The sequence below is a fragment of the Thermobia domestica genome, chromosome 13 (genome assembly GCF_964235325.1).
Source record: "Thermobia domestica chromosome 13, izTheDome1.hap1.1, whole genome shotgun sequence".
Classification (NCBI taxonomy): Eukaryota; Metazoa; Arthropoda; class Insecta; order Zygentoma; family Lepismatidae; genus Thermobia; species Thermobia domestica.
This window is the reverse complement of record NC_137466.1, coordinates 19,023,921-19,049,854: the sequence shown is the minus strand read 5'-3', so window position 1 is coordinate 19,049,854 and position 25,934 is coordinate 19,023,921. Positions and strand designations below refer to the sequence as shown.

At 34.8% G+C, this 25,934-nt stretch overlaps 1 protein-coding gene across 2 annotated transcripts in view; it reads left to right on the top strand.

Annotated features, from left to right (window-relative positions):
- Positions 1-25,934, top strand: part of LOC145668039 (mite allergen Der f 3) — a 519,747-nt gene that overhangs the window by 145,526 nt on the left and 348,287 nt on the right. For both annotated transcript variants that reach the window (XM_081735512.1, XM_081735511.1), the window contains exon 2: positions 16,755-16,917. In XM_081735512.1, the coding sequence (XP_081591638.1) occupies positions 16,785-16,917 (133 nt within the window). In that variant the 5' untranslated portion in view covers positions 16,755-16,784. The remainder of the gene's footprint in view (positions 1-16,754; positions 16,918-25,934) is intronic.

Below are 25,934 nucleotides of genomic sequence, written 5' to 3'. Positions count from 1 at the left end.
ATCATTCCTACTTGTTTTGATAGGGTCAGTTTGGACAGCATTATCTGTCTTAGTACGCTTGTTTCTATCAACGCCTACCTGCCTAACTGTAGGTCGTTTTATTGACGGTTTTAATAGATTAAAATTTTGCCTTTCCAGATTTGAAGGGTGTCCCTCCATGTCTTCAAGTCTCATGGTTAGTTCTTGAACACTATTCACGGCTCCTAACTTGAAGATCTTTGCTTCTTCAGCAGGTAAACAATCGAGAATCAAATCCTTGAGCTCCTGATCTGATGGAGTACTGACCACGGAATGATAGTTGTCGATTAGGAACCATACGAACTCAGATAATGTAGAGAATTTTGATTTGTCATACCTCAAGGAATAAAGGCGGCGCTTCTGCGCTCTCTCCACTTGCGGAGATATATATTGGAGTTTGAAAAGTCTGACAAAATCTCTGAATGTTCTAATTTGATTTTATACACTTCTATACCAAGTTTTAGCAGAAAGTTCTAAGCAGTTATTAATAATATACCTTTTATCCTTTTCCCTAAGACGATACATACCCATGGTTTGTAATAAATCTTCTAGAAAGATTCTAGCTGATTTTGTAGTTTTCCCATCGAATTTGGGAAAATGATGTAAATTCCTTAGATATTCTCTCGATTTTCTTTCCGTATCACTGTCAGACGATGTATTTCCCTCTGTACTACTTTCTCGAATTCTTTCGCTTTTAGCCGGGCAACGATTTACTCTTCGCGCTCTACCTCGCCTACACCGAAATCGGCGTTTACGATTTGAACTATTATTATGGTTATTATTGTTTGCTTCTTTTTGGTCAGATACAGACATAGTGGCAACACTGTCACTATGTTCCCTTTCAGTTAGTAAAGACTTTAGTTGAGTTTCATTCTCACTTCCGCTCGAATGTCTCCATCGCTTCGGGTTTCTCGGAGAGGAACCTAACTTCATCCTCCCTTCCCCATTACACCTTTCGTGTCTGTCTAGGCGGTTTGTAAGTTTGTTAATCCGTTCACCTAACTGACAGAATTTTTCATTACACTTTTCAGAATTTCTACGAATAGTAACAGCTGTGTCCCGTTCAAAACCCTCTATTCGCTCAAGCATTTTCTCATTCGTTTCCTTCATAATTTTACAATTTTCTTTCGTCAAATTCAGATTAGAGCTACAATTTTCCTTAAAAGTATCCACCTCTATTCTTAATCTAGACATATTTTCAGTTACAGTACCTAATCTACTATCTACATTTTCAATTACGGTCACAATGCTGTCATTTAGTTCCTTTTCTACATTTACTAAGTTTTCTTTCAACTTTCCTACATCTGCCACGATATTGTCTAAATCTTCCGTACATTTCAATCTAACTTCATTTAAGTTTTCAGTAAACTGAGTTTTTACCAACTGAATATCTGACTTTACGATCGACAACTCATTTGACACTTTAGCATCTAAGTCTAAGATAGAAGATTTCATAGAACTAATGTCTGATTGTACGAGTTTAAAATCTGATTTCATAGAGTCAATATTCAAAATCATTTCAGAGCTCATTTCAGTCTTCACCGACATTATTTCAGTTTTAACGGATGCAATTTCAAAACTCATATTAGTTTTAACAGAGTTCACCTCAGTACTGACTGACTTAAGTTCAGTTTTAACACTATTCATATCTCTCGATATGCTTTGCTGAAATCCTTCCATCATATTTTTAAGAGTTTCCAATAACTGTTCACCTCCAATTTCCACTTCGGGAACGGACTTTCTAGTCGCCCGTTTAGCTTTTCGTAAAACTCTAGTACTACTCTGACTACTTTCAGGAGCATTAGCATCAAAACCTAAGTTAAGTTCATCCTGACCGGAGACACCACTCTCTTCTGGCAAACTAGTTTCAGTAGCTAACACGTCTTCCATTAATACGCACTTCAGACACAACCAATCGCCATTCTTTTGCTTAATTGTTTCGAGTTCTAATTCAGATAGCTTAATACATGTCACGTGATAATATAGTCTACATTTATCACAACAAACAGATTCGCCACTGTTTGAAATACGTTTAGCACCACAACATACATGAGCCTGTGGCTCGACGTCCATTACGTTGAAATTAATTAACATTTTTTTTACAGATTAATCGCTTATCGCACACACCCAAACTGAAAAGATAGGAAAAAGGGGTAATATTACGTGGAGTGATATATATTACTTAATAAACATTTAATCTCTCCGCGGAAATAAGCAACCCACTATAGAAGTTGTATACTTCTAATCCTGAAAATCTGGAGTCGCCAATTTTTGTAATGCTATTTATTTTAGCTATTATATAATTTTATGATTCAAAAATCTTTTTTTTTTTTAAAAAAAATCGGTGTTTAATTCCAATCTTTTTTAATGAAAATGAGATTTATACATGCGCAACGGATCTTCTCAGTAAAAAAATAAAACCGTAAAAAAATCAACAAATAATCCAGGAACTTGTGGTGAAGTCACTCCACGCGAGAGATTCGAATCGAAATTAACATATTTGATATATATATATTTAATACAATTAAATACTATATTCCGATGTTTTGACAGTTTATTGTTTAATTCAGTCAACAGACTCCTTCCATAAATCATTTAACATAAACAAACATGTAACATAAGCGCAAGAAAAAAAAATCCAATGTATCCAAGAGATAATTCCATAACTGACTTATTTTATCTACGCCTCATACGGCCTCAAGTGTGATTTTATTCCAGTACAATTAGTTATTAAACAGTCAGGCAGGGTTCATATATTATGCTAATTTCGGCGCTTGCATTAAACATTTCAATTGTAAATTCATAATCACCATATTGGTCGACCTCTTAATTAATCATTTCCGACATTTACTTACATCGATATACACATCTTTCATATTAATAACGTACATATTTTCTCTTAACAACTCATTATTACTAAATATCTATATGAATATCTTATACTAAAGAAAAGAATAATAAAGACAGTGAAATATGATGGCCCCCTCTAAGCTAATATACACCTAGCCATGAGATGAGGATGATAAGAAAGTAGAAAAAAATCCACAACAGTGCAAGCCTTCTCAAGATTACAATATACCGTACATCTATAGACAAGAACCTCTGCCACATTTGCTTTGATTCGAAACGATTGAGAAAATACGCTCGGGTTTGGAACCCAGCTGATAGATAACTTTTATATCTTCATCACGTTCATACGCGGTTTGAAGAATGAAACCAACTAATTGAGGTAGAGGCCGAAAAAGAAAGAAAAAAAAACAATTTGAGGTAGAAGCCGAGAAAAGGACGGAAATTAATATAAACAAAACTACGAACAGGATCTGGAAATACAATACCAGAACTACGTAAAAAAAAAAAAAAGGTTCTCGGTTTAGCGACTTCATAGCTTGAGACGTGTAAATATAAAATCTAGATTTGGAATTTAAAGGTAATACGACGTACAGATGTGAATTTAAACTTAAGGAAAAATTATCATATGTTGCCTAATATCGAACTCATGGACTTTCTTAGTTCTGCACTAAAGTAATATACGACATGGAATATAAATTATAGTAAACATGACAAACAATTTTTATTATTCAATGTATTATCATTATTATGGATTTCTTTATTTTATTTGTAAAGCTATCGAACTCGAGACCACTGCTAAACTGTATTTATCTAGGGACATAAAGGACAAGTTAGAATAAGAAGGTAACATAAGAGGTTTACACTGAATTTAGCTAATTATTTATATCGAAGCCAAATTAATAAGATATCCCCCTTTTTCTCCCTTCCATTCTGGTGTGTGCGACCAGCGACAAGGTTTAATGACAACACATCATAACCTCTCTATAACCAAAATAAACAACTTGTATTCCCATGATCTATCTTCCAAAACGTACTTGCAAAAGAATTAGTTCATGTCTTATTGAAAAGTGTTAATACTTTAATAGTATATTCAATTTGTATCAATCTTTAGCTTTCACATGGATCACTTAGGAGTAAATACCTAAGTCACTGTCTTTACCTGATCGTCTGGTGAAATTCTATGCTCGACGATTCGTGAATTATCCATTTATTAGCTACTGTTCTGAAATTAATATCTGACATAGATTAATTTTAGAGTATTAACATTCATATCCCCTCTTCTTCCAACACAAACACACGTTCTTACACCTAATTGGCTATTATTATTTCCCGATTACATAATTTAATGATTTCTCGCACACCCATTGGCTAGTAACAACTTCCGGGCTGACTTCCGCTAAAATTCAATCATGTCGTCCTTCCTAATCAATAAATGTAAACCATAATTACAAATAATATATCGAAATTTTAACTTGAACGATTATACTTCATTCAACCAGTAAATATTGTTAAAATTTATGTAAAATGCTCTATAAAACTGAATTTTATAAGAATTATACCCTTTATTTGTGCCAAAAGCTATATTTTATATGGAAATATACATGTGTATACTCCTATATACATATGAAAGCAAATTAACACAAAAAGTGTTGTTTTTTTTTATAAGATAATCCATGAGTTTTCATCAGTACACAATTCCATCCCTAATTTCTGTCTAAGTAGTAATATACTGTATAATTATCCATAGTTACTTTGTCATAAACAAGGGGGGGAGTTTGAGGGGCACCTTGCCCTATGTCCGTATAAACTTTAATTTATATCCAAGTGTTCTGCCATCTCCAATTAGTATACAGTAACAGTATTTTTTTCTTGTTTCAGACTAATTATCTATAAAAACAGAATAATTAAATGTACAGCAATTTTATTATTGTTTATGCGGGCATAGATTAACAATGCGTACGCCCACCTTATTAATATGTATTTAATGATACGGCCTACTGTTAAAAGTGGGTCGTAACAACCTGTTACGAACTAGAAACTTAAATATTTGATAAAACATGGCAGTATTCGCTACCTATTCGTACTGCTTCTACCGTATTTTTACGTGGAAGAATTGGCAGTGCTACAAGAGCCAGACGTTGAGCTGATTAGACCTTTGATATTTAGAGCTTGCATAACTAGCTGATTCTTGGGTCTTGTGTCGTTTAGGACTAATGAAGTTTAAGTTCAATATAGTTTAAATCTTTTGCAGTTTAGGGCTAGTCCGCATATCCTATCATGCCAGATATTCATTAGTTGCTATCAATGTCTCACATAATTCACTTAATTCGTCATCATCAGCAGCAGCATCATCACAGGTGTTCTGCCATCATTGGCAGTTCACTTGCTCCAATTGAGAAAATTCCATGCTTCACGGTATTCCGCTAACCTTTTCGTCTTTACGTACGATTTCTCTGTTTTAATATCGTTCGTTAATTGTAGTCTCCTCCGCCCTCTCTCTCTCTTTCTCCTGCTACCATCCCCTTTAGCACATCCCTTATGATACAGTACCTTCTTACCCACTCTCCTCTTATTAATAATATCTAAATCATTCATTCCCCCCATCATTTCTAACACCCTCTCATTCGTTTTCCACTCGACCCAGGTATTTCTTTCCATTCTCCTCCACACCCACTTTTCGAAAGCTTCCAGTCGTTTTTAATCATTTTTACGTAATGTCCATGGTTCTGACCCATACAGCACAATATTCCACACGAAGCATTTTATAAGTCTACTCAACTTTTTGTTCAAGATCCAACAAAATAGTCCTTTCTTTCATCTACAGGCTTCTTTCCCTATTGCTATCATTATTTTTATTTCACGTTCACACTTCATACAATCACTAATAATGCTACCCAGGTATCGAAAAATAGTCACCTGTTCTATTTTGTCCCTTCCTACCCATATATTTGACATCGATCCTTTCTCCAGTCGCCATGGCTTTTAACTTTACAACATTTATTTTCATCCCATATTTTTCACAGTTCTTCCTCACGCTTTCTAACCTCTTACTGATTTTCTGTTTAGATTCTGCAACAAGCGCCATACTATCTGCAAACGGAATACTTTTAATCACTCCTACTGAAATGCCGTCTTCATTTTGTATGCTCTTTTTCACTATCTCTGGTAGATAGATGTTAAATAATGTAGGCGAGAGGCAGCATCCCTGTCGAAACTCCCTTCCAATTACACTCTCCCCTGTTATTTCCTCCCCTATTCTAACTCTTACTTGTTGCTTCATATATAAAGTTATTATGAGTCTTCGATCTCTCCATTTCAACCCAACTTTCTTTAGAACTTCCAACAACAATTCCCAATTCACACAGTTCAAAGCCTTTTCTAGATCAATAAATAAAACATACACCTCTTTGCCTTTTTCTTAAACTTCTCACCGATCACCCTTAACAATCCAATTGCATCTCTTGTGCCCTTGATTCTCCTGAACGCGAACTGTTCCTTTGTTCTTTCATACAACCTTCTCTTCAAAATTCGAAGCAAAATTTTTGCTGTATGAGATATGAGACTAATAGTTCCATAATCCTCTTCTCTTTCGGTTCAATTTCTTAGTCATCGTATCATGATTGTCTTCAAGAAGTCTTTTGGCCACTCTCCTGTTTCATACATTTCATTGCAAAGTCGGAATAACTTTTTCTTGCGCTTGCCCCATATAATCTTAATGAATTCGATTGCTATGGCGCTTTAAATATCCTCTTACTTTTACACCTAGAAGACTGAAATTTTGCAAAAACATTCAGTGCACCTATCAGCATTTTTCAGATTTGTTTGATCTCTGCGTTAAGACAAGGACGGTCTAGAGGGGCAAGAAAGAAAGAAAAAAAAGAATTTTTAAACAAAAATCCCTTGTTTCGCTCTTTCCCGCCTCAGATACCTGATGGAGACGTGTGAGTGATACCGTTTGAAAGGCTCTTTTATTCTGAACAGAATGATATACAAACTATGATACTAACAAGGCAGGGTACCTCGGTGTAACACGCCGATTTTGATAAGATTGCACAGACATACAGATCATCAAAAAAGAAGCGACACGTATTTTTTTATATCGGCCAACAAGCGTATAGAAAGGGTCAAATGGGGGCATAAAAATGGGGTCAAAATGAGATTTTATGCTATATAGCGAGAACGAGAAGAGATATCGGGAAAGGTTAAATGTACGAAATACTACCCATAGTTGACGCAAGCCATTGAGGTAGAACTTACCCATGTGAAGAAAGCAGAACATCCGGAAATGGACCAATAACATGTACAACATATTCATAATGTGCTACAGAAATGAGTGAAGAGGGTGGCAAGGAGCAGGAAGAAAGAAAACACGAAAATGTAAAATACGTGTTTTTGCTTTGGGTGCATACGTTATCCATATGCGAAAGAGACGCAAATTTATCTCACTGCACGAAGATTCATCTCTACAAGCATGAAGGATGCAAACGCCGTTCGTATAGGCAGCCAGTGAGACAATACTGCACAGTGGGTTGCATATATTGTGCAATGGGAGCAACGGTGAGATACATATTGGAAACGGGAATGTTTGTAGCTAGTAACACACACACAAAATGCATTGCACAGTAGAATGTAATAGCAGGTGGTCCACATGTAAGATAAAGAGCAACAGCAATATCAGTTCTACGCATGAGTATCTACATTATATCATGAAAATACGCGTACATATGTACGTACAACATAAAAGTCAGCAGAGGTGTATGCTGAAAACAAGACTCTCACTCCTGATAAGTAGCACAAAAATGATATTTCAGGAAGAAATCGTCCAAACAAAAACAGTATTTGCACCACGAACACTTGATGATGGATGGGTTCTGGCACTCTGCTTCTTCGCAGACCAATGACGTCAACTGATGAAAACAAAACTCCACTGGATTTGGAAAATAATCTGGTCGTGATGAAAGATATCCAGAACAAAACCATGCGTATTGGAATAGATGTATGTACCGTGGAGATGAAAGTTGATTATGCACAAGGGATTGAAGTTTCAGTATATTGTCTCTGCTGTATAGATTGATGTTGAGTTGCTGAAGGCGTACCGCATCAAATACTTTGCGTACGAAGTTCTTCCAAATTTTGAAACCATACACATCCAGAGGTTGTATTAACCCAGGTGTGTGTGTAGGTATCGTCATAATGTTGCACTGCTTGTCCTGTGGCATTATTGTTGCCAAGTCGAATCGATCATAACCCGTACACGAATCGACTAACAGTACCGTTTGCTCATTGACTTGTGGAAGGAACACTGATTAGAACCACGTCTTAACGATCTGTTTTGTCACTTTCCCAGATGATGATGCACAAATATATAAGTTTTGTGGGCGGAACATTGTTTGCTGAATCCGTGGCCCAAACGTACCATGAAGTTCTTTCAAGACTATGAGCATGGACGACAGCAATCTTCCACTGGCAGATATAACAGGCTGTATTGTGTAGCTATGTGTGATGGCAGGTAGAGATTGCATTGTTGCTGTAATATGCTTCTCGCCTCGCAAAGCCAGAGAGCGTCCAGAGTGAAATTCTAAAGCAAAGCCACTCTGATCTGTGTTATATACGTTATCCTCGCCATGAGCAGTAATGAGTGATTGTACATTTTGGACGAAGGTTTTAGCGCTTTCGTGCACTTGTGTGGCCTTCGCTGTAATGCTATGTGTTACAAATTTTGTAACTTTGCGTGAGACGATACCGTGACGTGTTTTAAAGCGCCATAACCATTTCTTCGAAGCTTTGAAATTAGCAACGGCTGTTGTTTGGTTTGCTTCTAACGCCCAACGTTGCAAGTTTGTGTCATGGACAATTAAATGCCGCTGTTTTGCTGTCGCAAATTTTTCATACACAGTTCGGTCTATCACGTTTAGCTTTTCACGTTTGGTTCCACCTTCTGTGATCTGTTTCTCCCATCTATATAGATCTGTTCTGCATTTGACACGCTTGAAGTGTTTCTGTACAGATTTCCAGGACATCTTTCTCTTCTTCCCTCGTTTCCAAAACGATACTGCCTTCCGCTTGTATCCCATGTCCACAATATCTCTGCTCTTGACTCCAGTTGTATGTACGTTGGAGGTCGTTGGGCCATCCCACTCACCCATCTCATCTTCACTTGCCATACTTGGGATGTCTGATCTATTGCTGCATAATAGGTCTTCTTCAATCTCAACATACATGTGCCCATTCGTCTTGAAACTTTCTAGGATGTTAAAAATATAGTCCTTGAGCTCCATTTCCGTTACCGTTCGTGGTGTCCGGACATGTTGTGTTGCCTGATATGCCTCCACTAGCATATCCACCACATTCAGGGGATTCACATAGACCATCTTGCGACCACAAACGTCACAAGCCCACTTACACCTCACCTGAATTTTGTTACACACGCACAAATACGCACAAGCACACACCACCAGTTACACAACAATCAAATACCACTCCAGCTACCACACTGTCCAATGTTCACCACTAGGTCTCACAAGCAGTTAAACGTCGCCTTGCTTGTCTTGTTGAGAATAGTACCTGTGAAAGACACAAATGCACATACACTTTGCTGGCTCTACACCTCGCGTTTGGCAACTTTGTATACTCAAACCAGCTCGTATTGCATACGCCGCGTCCAATACTCTCACTGTTAAAACTGATTTTGTGTACAACGTCAACTTGCTCCTTCTTTCCTTACAGTACCTGCACCTGTCATAATGTGCTACGTCATCTGACCTCGTATTCCTTCATCTATTAGTCGTTTCTACCACTCAACTTGAGGTTTTGATCTTATATGCAACCCGCTGTGCAGTACTGTCTTGCTGGCTGCCTATACGAACGGCGTTTGCATCCTTCTTGCGTGTAGAGATGAATCTTCGTGCACTGAGATGAATCTGCGTCCCTTTCGCAAACGGGTGACGTATGAACTCAAAGCAAAAACACGTATTTTCCATTTTCGTGTTTTCTTTCTTCCTGCTCCTTGCCACCCTCTTCACTCATTTCTGTAGCACATTATGACAATGTTGTAAACGTGATTGGTCCATTTCCGGATGTTCTGCTTTCTTCACATGGGTAAGTTCTACCTCAATGGCTTGCGTCAACTATGGGTAGTATTTCGTACATTTAACCTTTTCCGATATCTCTTCTCGTTCTCGCTATATTGCATAAAATCTCATTTTGACCCCATTTTTATGTCCCTATTTGACCCTTTCAATACGCTTGTTGGCCGATATAAAAAAATACGTGTCGCTTCTTTTTTGATGATCTGTATGTCTGTGCAATCTTATCAAAATCGGCGTGTTACAGCGAGGTACCCTGCCTTGTAAGATAAATAGGGATGTCTCAGGAAATTTTTACGTGAGATCCTGTTTTATACTGGAATCCTAGGTATTATGGAGACATTATTTTTTGGCGGGAAATTTTGCACAAACATTCAGTGCGCGAATTAATCTTTTTCAGATTTGTTTCATATCTCTGCGTTAACACAAGGGGTTCCATAAGGGACAAAATGTTTAAAAAAGGGATAATTTTTTTATTTTTTTTTTTTTATTTTCACGCCTCAGATATACGATGGAGACATGTGAATGGTAGCGTTTAAAAGGCTATTCTGTTCCAAAGAGAAGAGGTATGAACCATAAACCTAGGATAAATAGGGATGTCTAAGGAAATTTTTACCTGAGATCCTATATACGGGAATCTGGAATATTGTGGGGATATTCTTAGCACATTGGTAAATATTTTTTACCTTACTTTCCAAGAAGGAAAGCCTGAAATTTTATACACACATTTAGTATACATTTGCTATTTTAAGTTGATTTTGAGATCTATACTTCCAGAGGGGACCAAACTTAGAAAAAAAGTTTTTTTTTACCAAAATCCCTATTTCCCTCAAAATTTCCCCGTTGGGAACGTGTTAAGCTCATGTGGGTGGTACCGTTTGAAACATTATTCTATTCTGAAGAGTATGAAGTACGAACCATGATTCTAGGATAAATAGGGATGACTGAAAGTTAATAACTTACCTTTTAAAAAAGCCAAAATTTAATTATTGGCTAAATATGACGCTGTTTTGGAGCAACTTATCAGTGGGCCTAAGTTATCTGAGAAGTATCTTAGTCCAAAGTTCAAAATTAAATAATTGAACTTCTGTTCAAAAAAATAAAAGACGGCATATGAAATGAGATAAGACCTGTGGAGTTTTTCTCTATAATTACGGACACTTCTCGCGATATTCCTAACTAGGAAAGGTCGCGGGGTGTTACTCTGACCTCATATCGATACTATGCTCAATTGATTTGTACATATGAAATAATGACGCAAACGGAGAAATTTCTAATATCAGATATTAGGGAACTGTATTGCTGATGTCATTTTTCGATTATTACACATGACAGTAATCGCTCGAAGGAAGAAGTGGGATCCTGAGGCTATGCTCCAGGCTTTTGCTGCAACGCATATCCCATGAGCAACCATTCTTCCATAAATAGAATCATAGATGAAATGTCTTCTTCAGACGATTCATTAAGGCGGATAACGAATGTGTGTTTTGTTCACAGCCGTATAAACTTCACAAATGTGATGAATGATGGATAATTTAAATGGGCACACGAGCTATGTGTAATATCAATGAATTGTCTGTTGGTAAAGGTTTTATTCCTTTTTTCAAACAGTATTTAATATTCGGCACCTTTCCTATATATTATTATTATTATTATTATTATTATTATTATTATTATTATTATTATTATTATTATTATTATTATTATTATTATTATTATTATTATTATTGTTGTTGTTGTTGTTGTTGTTGTTGTTGTTGTTATTCGCTTTTTCTCCATAAATTATATTCCAGGTAGTTTTTATTACGTATAACCAATAACTACTGTTCCGAACCAAACATTGTACCTTTGTGCATAACTATTTTAGTTTAAGCCCTTGTACATAGAATCTGTCTACATAAGACTGATTTTCTTTGAAATTTCAGTTAATTTCTTTAAGATTTCCTGACAAAAATATTTATTTATTATTCGTGACTAAAAAAAACATACTTATTTTATTATCAGGTATATCTCATTTCCTGTTTTAGGGGCCGTCCACATATTACGTAACGCTACTTTGACCAATGTTTACCCTATCCCTCCTCCTTGTCACACTTCGTAACGCAAGGCCGAACCCCTCTCCTTTGTTACGTAGTACTTTTTGTTTTTTGTTTTTTCATCAATTTTGAGTATTTTGGGGGTTATTACAGTAAAAAACTATTTTAAGTAGTAGAACTTTTTATTACAAAATGCTTATATTATTGTGAATATATTGTGTTATTACAATAAAAAAAAACTTTTAAGTGGTAGAACTTTTTATTACAAAATGCTTATATTATTCTGAATATATGTGTGTAGCGTTTCTCGCCAACAAATCAAAGTATTAGAAAATGGTAGACCCGTAATATTATTTTAACTCCATAATGTTCTTTAATTAACCAATCCTAATTCTTCAAACTACTGTCGTTTCCCCAAGGAGATCGCACCCATCATTTTAGGTCACTAGTGATTGGCAAGGAGCAAGTACTACGGAAGATGCAGTTAAAACAGGATCTAAAGAAATAGCATCGACCTCTACTTCCGAGATCGAAAATGCTTCATGCATTTGAAGTTCGCCAGCGTCAACCATGCAAAGTTCTGTTGTGTTCTGTGAACTTTGGACTTCAGTTTACCACTTTACAAATTCTCTTGTCCTAAATCAGTGCGAGAATGCGAATAAACTCGATTTCTTTAGAAACATTCAATTCCAAAAATAATAATTAAAAAATAGTGCGACATTAATATCCGACGAATTAGGTTTTTAATATGTTTTGGTCTGCAAATCGTGGATCATTCCGTCGTGGAAAATACTATTTCACGCAAAAGAGTTTCTTCTGTTTCACATGCGAAACTTCTTAGCAGAAAAGAGTGGGTAATGATTCGAATCAAAGTTTTCTCAGAAATAGCAATACTAGTGGGAACGCGAAGGAATTTTAAAGCGATTGTTACGATCACTAACAACTAACTCCAGTAAAGCGTGTGTCGTAAATGCAATGCTGCGATAACCACAAAACGCAGTTTTATAATATTGTAATACACACAGGATTCCTCACCAGTCATACTGCTGTCTAGTGCGTCTTCGAATCCCTTCTGTATGATCCAATTTACATAGGCTATAATTCGCAATTTTTTAAAATAATGGAAATATTTATTTCTCTCTCTCTCTCTCTCTCTCTCTCTCTCTCTCTCTCTCTCTCCATATATATATATATTAGCCCAAAAGTAGGTATACAGTCCCATACTGATCGGTCATGACATTCTGTATCATTTACTTATTGCTATCCATACATGTATTGACTTAGTTTCTTCCTTATCTATTCCTAATTTATTTTCACTTATACCTTAAGCTCGGAACAAATTTCAGCAAATAAATTCATTATCTTAATAAATTAAAATGTCATACTTGATCGATGCTATTGCATACATATTTTTGGGCCACCCTGTATAAAAATGATCGAAAATGACCAATATTAATGTCGAATCCATAGTTTCCGGAGTGGCTGATATGAACAGTGACATTTTGGATGCCGTTTAAATCCAAATTCAGTCCCCATTAGTACTCTTAAGGGGAATGGTGACATGTAAAAATAATTGAAAATTACCGATTAATTTAAATCCAAACTGAAAATCCGAGTAATGTTGTTATTCACCAAATTTTTCATCTGATATGTTTCTTAAAACACTAATTACAGCATATAAAAAATGTAATGCAGTTCTACTTACAAATCAGTTTAGTACCATTGTTTTATGGTAGTATTTATAGTACCTTGTTAAAACGTTTGTTCTTAAACTGTCAAATATAAATCGCAGTAAATTGTGTAATCTGCTGTCAAGAAAAAAAAGTATACCATACTATTTTCCGATCGGTATAAGGAATAGATACCGTCCTATTTTTGATTGGTATGGTAAAATAGTATTTTTCTATACTATTTTACCGTAAATTATTAATTATATGTAAACTTTTTTACTTTTAAGTTACTGAAGCGAGGTAATCTTACGATGAAGTTTTAAAAGCTGGTAATTTCGGAGGCCAGGAAATCTTTCGGGGGGCCTGGCCCCGATGCCCCCCCCCCCCCTTCCTCTGTGTCTACACCCTTGATCGTCATTGAACTTTTCGGTGTTGCCATCCGGTATTTGTCTCCGAAACGATTTGCCAAGCGTGCGAAATTCAATGAAGAACGTCATGTTAATCACAATTAATCTTGTGACAATCTCTATTGTGATGTTCTTGCTAACTGTAGATGGAAGTGCGACCAATGTTTACTCAATAGGCTCTGTCTCGAGTGTATGTTTTATTTTGCCCGGATCAGCTTTCCAACAAAAATTTTGCACTTTACACACTGGAACATAGTATCATGTGTGGAAAACTAAAACCAGTTTATTGTTAAAATTGAGTTAAAGCAAGCAAGTTATCCACGACAGGCTGCACTGACAGTGAATACGAATTGTAGTAAAACGAAATCTTTGAGTTTTACGTCCACGCTTCGGTGTTTCAATACCTCATCTCTTGCCATGTTATTATTATTATTATTATTTATTATTATTATTATTATTATTATTATTATTATTATTATTATTATTATTATTATTATAGTTATCAGCAAATTATGGGATTTTTCAGCAATTTCAGCCGCTTTTGGGAAAATATTGGTCGAACTCGAGGGAGTATTTGAAGATATTCAGGGCAAAATAGACAGAAAAATAAAAATAATATGAATGATTAGCCGAATGTGCGCTCAAAGCTGTGGACAAGCTGGCTTTTTTCTGGAGAAAACCAATGTTTGCATATATCGTCGTTAGCCGATTGTTTGTTTTGTTTTAGCTACATTTATCGCCAAATAACGTAAAACATTCCCAGAAGTTTAGTCGCAATTAAAATCCGTTGAAAATTTTTAAAAACATTCTAGCGATGTGATATTGAAACACCGTCTTCTACAATAAGCAGAGGTCGACTGGATTTGGAGTCCCGTTCACCTTAGTTCCGCATCAAAACGTTCCGAAAAAAAGTCACTGTTCGAACTGAAGATAGTCACACAGAAAAGTGACATTTGAATGACAATACAGTCAAATAGAGGTGGCAAATACTTTTTATCACCCTATCGACCCGGTGTGCCAAACAGAATGCAATTTGCAAGTTGTATGACGTTATTACTCTTCACCTCATTCCTAATAAGTGCCCATATCTTGCAAAATGCGCACGTTATTACCTCACCATTGTAATGGGCATCCAGGAAAACCGGTGGATACCAAAAATAAAGCGTGTATCTAAAGAAACAAGTCACTTCAAACTTATTACAAAGTCTGTTCAATTTTGAACTTTTAACGCTCATAATTCAAATACCGTACGCTTGCGATCGAGGATTTCTCCGTTTGCGTAATTGTTTCATATGTAAAAACGAGTCAATTGAGCATAGTATCGATATGAAGTCAGAGTAACACCCCGCGACCTTCCCTAGCAAGGAGTACCAAGTATGTCAAATATATCGATATGTTACTATTGAGAGGGACCCATCTGGAAAGCTCTTAGGAATCAAAATTAATGAGAGTTTCCCAATAATACGGCTGTTGGATTAGAAACAGAAATTCTGAAAATGTTGCAGGAAAATGGACTCTCATTGTCAAAATGTCCTAGCCTGGGGTATGACGGGACGACAAATATGTCTGATATTTATGAAGGTTTAAAAACGAGAATTCAATCAAAACAAAAGAACGCTAAGTTTTTACTGCGCTGTACATAATTTGAACTTATCCCTGAATGATGCTGTATCATCTATGCAGGAAAACAAAGATTTTATGGTATAGTTGAGAGACTCTGTGTTTTTCAGTCAGAGTATTAAAACATAGAATTGCTTTCAACGTCTTCATATTCTTACTGTTGGTGTTCAAGGTTTGACTCATTGAGAGCTTTACGTTGTGTATACTCAGTTATTATGAAAGCCTTAAAAAAATTTACGCTTCAGTCCAAAAAAACTAACGAAGTAGATGAGGCGAATGATTTAAGGAAACAATTAGAAAAGTTTGAATTTGTTTTTCAAGTTGTTCTTCATACTAAAATACTTGAAACTTGATTTCAAAATTTTTTCAGACCAATTATGATCTTTACCAGGCATCAGCACTTCTTCAGAATGCTACTGATGCTCTGTCTAATTACATAAATAATTTCCAGGATCCAATGTTGTCAGCTACTGAACTTGCAAAACAATGGGCTTCGGCGTAACATTTGAGAACAAGAGGGTTCGAAGAGTTCAGAAACATTTTTATGAATTAGTTCAGGATGAGAGTTTGACAAACCCGGAAAGACATTATCTAATAGCTGTATTTGATAGTACCCTAGATATCACTATACATTAAATCTAAATTAAGTTTAAATCAATCAAACAACTGAGTGAGCTATTTATTGTACTAACTCCCCAGTTCTTGTCTTCCGCTTCAGATGAAGAGTTACATAGGAAACCAATTCGCTCGTTTTCTACGTATGAAGAGGGCCTGAGAGAGGATTTTGCATATCAAACTTAAACTTTAAAATTGGTGTTACACAATGAGATAAAGTTGAAAACAACAATTTCGGAACTAGATTATCTCCTATTAATAGATAACTATACTTTGGCTTTCAGCATTCCAGACGTATGCACATTTTTTTTTATTTCTGACCTTATCAGTGACTATTTCTGCAGCGGAGCGTATCCAATAATTATCTACTGTATATATTTGTATATTTATAGTATATGATAGTATGTTTACTGTATATATTTGTTCATATGAAATTTCTCTTTTATGTTCAAGGTTCTTCGTTGTGCGTTGCGAAGGTTCACAATGAAACAATGTCTTCCCAAAACAATGCAAGTTTTGTCTTTGTGGATGGCCTCCTTCTTGGTTTTTACTCACACTGAGATCCAAGACAAGAAGCAGGCATTCTATCTGCAGAATGTAACAAGAGCCATTTTAGGTAAGTAAACGAATATCTAGGAGTCTTAAATCGTAACAAATTAATTAATACCCAAAGTATTACTTTTAGGTAAAAATAAAAAATAAATAAATAAAGAGAATTATTTTAACTTTTTGGGGCGCAGAAATGACAATCAACTTTTTCAGCAAAACTCGTGTTTTATTTCGTTTTACAGAGGTTATAATGAAATTATTTCCGAAAATTGCACATATTTTGTCCAAGACGCGTGAGAAAAATGACCATTTCCGGTGGTTAATGTGAATGACCACCACCCATAGAACACACCATTAGATATTACTGTCTATGGTACTCATGAAAGCAGTTTTTCTTGTTCAAGCAAAGCGCAACCTTGCATGCGCTGCATCCCCATAATGTTCTTGCAGGCTTCTTCTTGGTGCTGCAGAGTGCACATCGCCGTGGTGTTGTATTCGAAGGCTGATGCCTATTTTCCTGAAGATGAATTGCGGCATCAACTACTGGCTTATGTTTCTTGATTGGAACAACTAGTTTCTTCACACTTGGATTACCTAATTTTGGACTACTAGCCAAAGTACATGATTAATAATAATAATAATATAATGATAATAATAATAGTAACAATATTTATAACAATAATAATAATTGACAATTATACTGTTAAGATGAACATTTATTATTATTATTATTATTATTATTATTATTATTATTATTATTATTATTATTATTATTATTATTATTATTATTATTATTCGCATACTTTTGAACTTGCACGGCGAAATTACTCCATAATATGATATTTCTGTAATTTTTCCTGGATTTATGTTATTTTGTTTATTAGTGGGCACTATTTTTTCTTCAGGTCGTCAAATAAATAAATTTCTTTATGCATTTTGGTGCAAATAACATTACAGGAAGAAGCCGGTTAGTTCCAAAGATCGGATCTGAAGTTTGTAATATTTGAGTTGTAGTTTCATGTCAGCATGGTAATGTAAGGGTAACTTAGCGGACTTACGAATAATATAGCTAACGAACATAGGTTCGAATCCTGTTCATACCGAGTTGTCTTTACAAAGTGATCGTAAAGAATCGACTTCTCATACTAGACGAGCAATCCTCAAGAATATCGAAGCAAGCACCTGTATCATGATAAGAACGATTTACGAATGTTGGTTGGGAAAGGGCAAGGAAATTATCAGGACATTCGAAATCTTTCATTGATCTGCAGTATGCACGTGTTATCGTTCTCAGAAAAAACTCTAGACCATTTGTTAAACAAAGTTTGGGTAGAGCAATCGGTGGATAGTGGTTTCGTGCAAGACTTCCACATGGAAAATCTAGGTTCGATTCCCCGCCAGGTAGTATCATTTTTTCCTTATAAAATAATGGCTGCAACTATGCGAATTGCAACGTTATTTCCGCAGTAGATGAAATCGACACGGTGTTTGGAACAGATAAATCTTCGGAGATGACAAGAAATTATCCTCATCTTTGGTTATTTCAAAACAAGATTTTATTTATATTAGTTTGACACAAAGCTTGTTTCCATCCTATAATTCAATGTGTTTTATTCACATTTCAAATTTGAAACATGCAAGGTTTCTACAAATATCTGCTACATCTATAAGGAACATCCAATTTTCCTCTTGGACATTTGTAACTTTTCATTATGATACAGTTTAAACTTTTAACATAGGGTGTTTCTGATTGAAATTTAGCAGTAAAATAGCACTCATTCATTTTTCTCCCTTTCTTTTTCTTTTCTTTTCTTTTTCTTGTCCTTTCTCTCTTTCGTTCTTTTTGTTCACTTTGCATTAGTAGTCTGGAATGGAAGGTATGACTTACGATTACTAGTGGGTTTATTACAATGTATTTCGGATCAGTACGTCCAATGAACGCTACCGAATTTACAACAGAACCACGAGGAAACAAAGCATGTGTTAACCTTTTGAAATTATCCTAGATGTGTCTCGGAGACCTAAAGTTCTACTGGAAGTTGAGTATTTTATTTGATCACCAAGTTTCATATTCATTTTGAAAATGACTTAATGAACGTTTCGAGCATCCTCTATATATTCGTATTATTATTATTATTATTATTATTATTATTATTATTATTATTATTGCTTCATTTCTCGGATCTAGGCCTGTATAATATGTCAATATATCGATATCATCGATATCGATATTGACATATATCAACATTCGATATCGCAAATATATCGACATTGATATATCAACATCCTAAATCTTCGATATCGCTATTCGGGGGGCGAGTTATACATGGCCCCTAAGATTGGTGAAGAAATACAACTTAATTTTTACAATAATGTCTTCCAATGACAATTCCTTTATGTAAATAAATGTATTTGCACATTTGCTGTAATTTCTTAGCCGCTATAGAATTTTTCTGTTCCCGAAAAAGAAGAAACAAAAAACCACTTGTCGAAAGTAACTGCTTCGAACTTTGACGTAGAATTTATCATAAGAATTTATCATTTTTCTGTTTCTCTCCCTCGGAAATTTCCATCCCTTTTCGTCTTTTGGCCTTTGGGATTGCTCATTGGCAAAAAGTGCACACATAACCGCTATATGCAGACATGCTCTTAGGTAGAGTCAGAATTTTAAAAAGGAAAAGAGTTTTTAATAATAATAATAATAATAATAATAATAATAATAATAATAATAATAATTATTATTATTATTATTATTATTATTATTATTATTATTATTATTATTATTATTATTATTATTATTATTATTGTTATTATTATTATTATTATTATTATTATTATTATTATTATTATTATTATTATTATTATAACAATTGGGTTTACAACTAGGGTAGCATGTCTCTATCTTGTACGGGAGGGCCGCAAGTTCGCTACGACACTGATGTTCCTTATTCTCTGTTTGTCTCTTTCTTTTCGTGTGGAAGTTTGTTGTTGTGCTGTTAGGATTTTATATTAAGCCTTTACATTATTTAACCTTTTTCTTTTTTATGAGATTTTTTATGGAAAAAGGAGAGAAACTGCTTTCTTCTGATATATATTTCTTAACATTCAACTTGTTTGAATCATTTTGCAACTTTTTATGTGATTCATTGCCCTCACGATAAAAAAAGTCGTCATTCTTAACAATTTATTTTATTCTCTTATTTGCAGTTTGCAACACTAATATATTTGTAACTAAATTGAGGTTTGGTCCAACGCCTTTCTAATTCTTAACTACCCTAACGACTCTGTTGTTTGGGTTGCCTGCTACTGCAGGAAAGGGAGAATTGCAGGTAGTAATGCACTTTTGGAATCATTCAAGTTCAGTGTATACATCATTCAAGTGAGAAGCAGTGCTTAAAGTGACATGAGATGAGGTGATGGTATGAAACAAACATGACCACTTGGAGCATTAATTCTGACAGAACCCTAAAGAGCATCTCTACTCCTGACACATTTGCATCATTTTTACGTGAAAAATCTGTAGAAAGACACACACACACACACAGAGAGAGAGAGAGAGAGAACAAATATGTAAATATTTAACTCCCCATTATCATGAGCCTAACAGAAATAAATATTTTTAAAAAGTATTCAGTGAATATTGTTTTCCGTTTATTTGTGTTTTCTCTTCGCCTCGTTTTCAAGGCTCTGTAGACACTCTCGTTTCATCTCTAGTATGTAGTATTCAATGATTCTTTCCAATCTCATTTCCATTTTCAAAAGCTCTGGTCTTGTGTCTTCTCGTGGTCAATACTATTTTTTTTTTTTATAATTGAAAACACAGGTGTCCAGACAATGTGAAAATATTAATTTTGAATTTAGAAAAGAGTCTTGTCAATGCAGGGCCGGGTCTAAAATCCTGCTAACTACGCGTTCGTAGGAGGTGCCAGATGAAGAGGGCTCTCAAACTACAAGATGAATTTTGTGTTTGAAATGTGAATATTTATTAGACAAAATGAAAAATTTTCTAAACAGCTTCAAATAAATATTTTACAGACTGAGTTAAAACACCCCTTTACAATTGCAACAAACTCGACATCAAAATTGGCATCAATGTCACACTCACAAGCAGTGTTGTAAAAAATAAAAGTTTTTTTTCTGTGAAGTTTTTTTCAATAAAAAACATCGTTCTTTTTCATGTTTTTTTCAAATGTCTGTTTTTTTCTTAAAACTATTATTTATTGATTTATGTTGCAGATTACTGAAATAATCAACAGAACTTGAGTCGAAGCCCTCGTAACTTACAAATCGTTTGTTTCTTTGTACCTATACGAGCAAAATTGTGTGATTATTTCTTTCGGACCCAGGTCATTTTTGGCGTTTTCCTATATTTTCAGCTAGTGATTTATTGCTCAAAAACCATTCATTCGATTGATACGGTTAAGGCCTTCTTTTTAGAAGATGGATGTAGCTATTTTTTGGTGTAAGTTGCATTGCAGTGTTGCCAACGGGTGGGAAATTATTAAGGGAAATGTAGGGGTGAAAATTTACAAAAGAAATCCTAACCGAATTTCAAATTTTTTTGTATCTAGCACCACTGCTGCTATATGGGTTCAAGTCACCTAAAAAATCTTTGGTGTGTTGACAAGATGCAGTGAAATCCTGAAGTCGCTGACTTCCATTCAAAGAGGGAAAGAAAAAATTCTCTGTCATACACATGAAATTTTGACACCTTTTACACCTCAGAAGCAAAAATCAACAGATATACCGAGGCTACAGCCTCTCTAATTATCCTATTGAAACTTTTTATGGTGCGTTCTGTAAAGCAAAGAGGAAGCTTTCAGGTAGTGGTACGTGTGTTTCAATGTAGCCAGTAAGAGGATAATAATAGAGGGGAAAAGGGAAATTTTCCGAATTTTTCACCTAAAATCGGGAATTAATTGTTTTGGCTGAAAACACTGTCATCAGACAGGCGAAAACTATCTAAAACTAAACCTTTGTACTCCAAGAATATACCCTTCAAGTATCATGGCGATATCTAACAAAGTAACCATGAAATTTTTAAAAAATATATCTCATTCTACCTCAGAAATTCACCATTTTCTTTCCAGTATATTGTTTATTATAAACCTCAACTGTACTTCCCCTAATTATTCTAGTGAAACTTTTTATAGTGCGCTGCGTAGGCTAGGGACGAGGCTGTTTGACGCTGGTACTTTTGTTTGAATGTAGCCAACAAAAAGGAAATAATAGAAACAAAAAGGGAATTTTTTCCAAAATTTGCCCTAAAAATCTGGAATTAAAATGTTCGGTAGCTGGCAACACCACAATCAGACACACACAAATTATCTTAAAATAAGCTTTGGTATCCCTCTAATATATACTGCAAGTATTGGGACGATATCTAATAAAGTAAGCATATCAATAAAAAATATCTCATTCTACCTTTAAAAAAATCACAGTTACAGTACCTTTCAATTAGAGAACAAGGTCAACTGTAAACCTCATTGTACTTCCCCTAATTATCCTATTGAAACTTTCTATAGTGCGTTGTGTAGACCAAAGACGAGACTTCCAGATACTGGTACGTTTGTTCCGATGTAGCCAACAAGAGGAAAATAATAGAGACAAAACAGATAATTTTCCCGATATTTACCCCTGAAATCTGGAATTAAAATTTTCTGTAGCTGGCAACACTGCTACCAGACAGACGCAAACGATCTTAAATTAAACATTGGTACACCACTAATATATCCTACAAGTATTATCGCGATATTTAACGAACAAAGTTTCTAATTACCAAAAATATATTACGGTAAACAGAAAAGTAGGGGAAAATTAGAAATATCAATGGTTAGAACCTAAATACGAATTTTTCGTGCGCCCCCTAATTACCCCATTGTAACGGTCTGTACTTGCGTTTGTTAAGTAAGGACAAATGTTCGATTGGCGTAAGTTGACTTGCATTCGGACGTATAGGTACCGATTTATAAACAAAAATTTCGATTTCTTTGCACAAATTTAGGGAAATTTGAATTTCTCTGATTGGTAACACTGCGCGCAGACCCGTCCAATTGATGTCAACAGTTAGATATCCATCCGAGGTATCTACCTGGCAAGTCTTAAGGATGTCTTTCTACAACGAAGATATCTACAGGGAAAAAAGAAGTAAAGGAAATTCGAAATTCGAAAATTCTCGAATTTTTGACTGGGGTGAAATTTGAGAAGAAAATTCAACACCAGAAGAAAAATAAATTTATATGATAAACTATGGTCCAACCATATTTGGCAAGAATAATAACTCGATATCTTATTTAGTGTCCACACAGGAGCGGATTAAAAAGTGACACACCCCTGTGTGCAACATTGGCCATCTGGGCCACCGAGTATACATTTAATTACATTTTTTTGACTACTAACCAGTGGCGGCCGGTGGATTGTGGTTTCGGGTGTTGTAGTAACGAACGATCGGAGTCAGAAGATATAAAGTGGACTCATTGACTAATCAGCAGAACTTTAGATGCAAATGCTATGTGACATGTTAAATAAAATTCTGTTTTTAAAAAATAAAAAATGCAAAACATTTAATCCGATTAATCACCTTATTTAATTACTAAATGCATTCTTCTTTCTTTGATTGGAACAAATCTGCCTAATACATGCTGGTTGAACTCTTGTATTCTTACTGCCTGGTCTTTTTCGATGGAAAGCATAACCAATGGTGATAACCTTTCTTGGGACGTTCAATTTCTTGAAAGTGTCATTTTTTTATGTGAAAAAAAAAACTTTTCTTCTTTTACTGATGCCATAGGTACAATTAATATTAATTTCAGAAGCTTTATAGATTCACTAAATATTTTTTGTAGATTATTGTGAACAATTCATTCTAGCAAACTCAGTCCCTGACAGTGATCCGAATTCCTCTTCAGTGTAGACTGAAGAGAGTTCGTAGCAGAGATTAATGTTATAAAAAAATGTACATTGAACACGCTTTATTCACAATTTATCTAGGAAAATTTAAAATAAATTGTGGAAATGTAAATTTCCTTTCAAGGAATTTTATACATTTATTAAGAGTGGAAAAGGACTTCTTAAAGCAATTTCCTATGGTTGAAGTAGAGATTATATGTTTAAAGAGTGAATTTCATTTTCCAAATCCACAATTGTCACGTAAAGATTATTAAACTTTTGTTCATCTGTTTCAATAATTTTAAAGAAATTGTAGTTACTGGTAAATACAATAAATTGATCAATGCTGATTGATCAATTTTAGTTTCTCATTTATAGCACAATGTATCTATTAAGCTTATTAGTGAATGTTCTAAGGACATACAAAATATATGTGTTAATGCACTTTTGTTCACGATAGTACATTTCCTTTCCATGGATAGGTCCGAACAGAGATACTTCACGCTGAGACCTATATCATAGAGAATTTTGAGGAAGTGCATTTTTTTTATTTTACAGTTGGCAACCCTACTCATATATCAACACACACACACACATGTGAGTAAAAGAAAAAACTACATTTTAAATCTTCCGTCTTGGTTGTTACGCAATGCACGATTAACACAATATACTTCCACATGAAGTGAAACAATGTTTATAAATGTCATACGTTTTGGAAAGCAACCTTGAAACCCGCCAGTAGGAACAACATGTTAGCTGGGAGGGATCCAAAGTATTTGAAGAAGGTCCAATACGTCTACCCAATAACGAACCTGTCTTATACTGTATCCGAAAAGATAAGTAATTCTTAATTACTGTCACCTATATTTTTAGAAAAAATGATAGAACGATTATTTCTATAAGAAAAGAAAGAGTACATGATGAGGCGTAAAATAAAATATCTAGCGTACATCAATCATTTATCTGTTAAACAAGTATAGCTCGTTAGGAAAGTCTATAAATGTTAGTCAAGTTTCGAAATTTTTGGGAAGTCCGGACCCTGTGAACCCCCTCGTGGCTACGCCTCTGAGCATTGCTAACTAGTCCCAAATTCAATGTGGCGTTTCCCACCAAACAGTTTTATCAAGACTATAATATATACTTATTTTATAAAAGAAATATGTATATACTAAAATACTATCCACAGAGGGGGGGGGGGGGATTCTACATATCGACTTATTAATATTTGGTTCATATTTTACCGTAGAAGAAACCTTCATTATCTCTATAAGCTAAGAATTAACTTGCAAATGCGGATCTACTTTCATTTGATTTCTGCTCTACTACATATTTTCTTTCTTATTTTGTAGTTCTGCTATCCTTTTTTTTTAATAGTCATTATATTGATTTGCTTCAGTATAAGTACCGTAATTTAAAAATATGAATGCATAAAAACAAATTCCATTTGTTAATTGCTAGTGAAATAAAATTCAGAAAGCTTACTTAGTGCGAAAAACCTTCTCATTCACTGGAAACCGTGCTGTGTTGCAGAAGCACTGCAACGACCAGACCCTCTAACTTCTGAGATAGGGGAAAGGAGACTTAATATTTGCTCCAATTCCCGCGCTGAAGGAATCTGGTCGTTGTATGCTCGCTGCAACACAATATAAATTAGAGACTCTGTGACGGATTATTTTTCACTTTTTAAAACGGATTAACGAAACGGACAGTTACAGAAGTAAAAAAAATACGTTATTTAAAGTATATATGGGAGTATTAGAAAGTATTTTTTCTGTTCTTTACTACTATTGCTAATAATATTTTTTTCTTGAAATACTTTGGTCGTTGCCCAACGCTGCAACACTAACATTAGCCGCCACTACTACTAACCCGTGTTGTTGTTGTAGTTATAGTTCCGACTAATAATAATATCGTTGTTGTAAACAATAACCTTATAAGGAAAATTTTCTTTCCTTTTTACATCTTAGTTCCAACACTGCTGGTGAGAAATGCAGGGTATTTCAAAATGAATATTGGGGATTTAAGTTTTCGTAGTACTTATTACATTTTACGTAAAATTATAAGCAATGGATCAAGTAAAAGAGCACCTCAAACAGTCTTTGCTACACGTGTTCGATGTGAGATTCATTCGTCACACGGCACACATCTAGTAGATAGGCGACAAAGGCCCATAAACATTACGCCATATGGCACAAA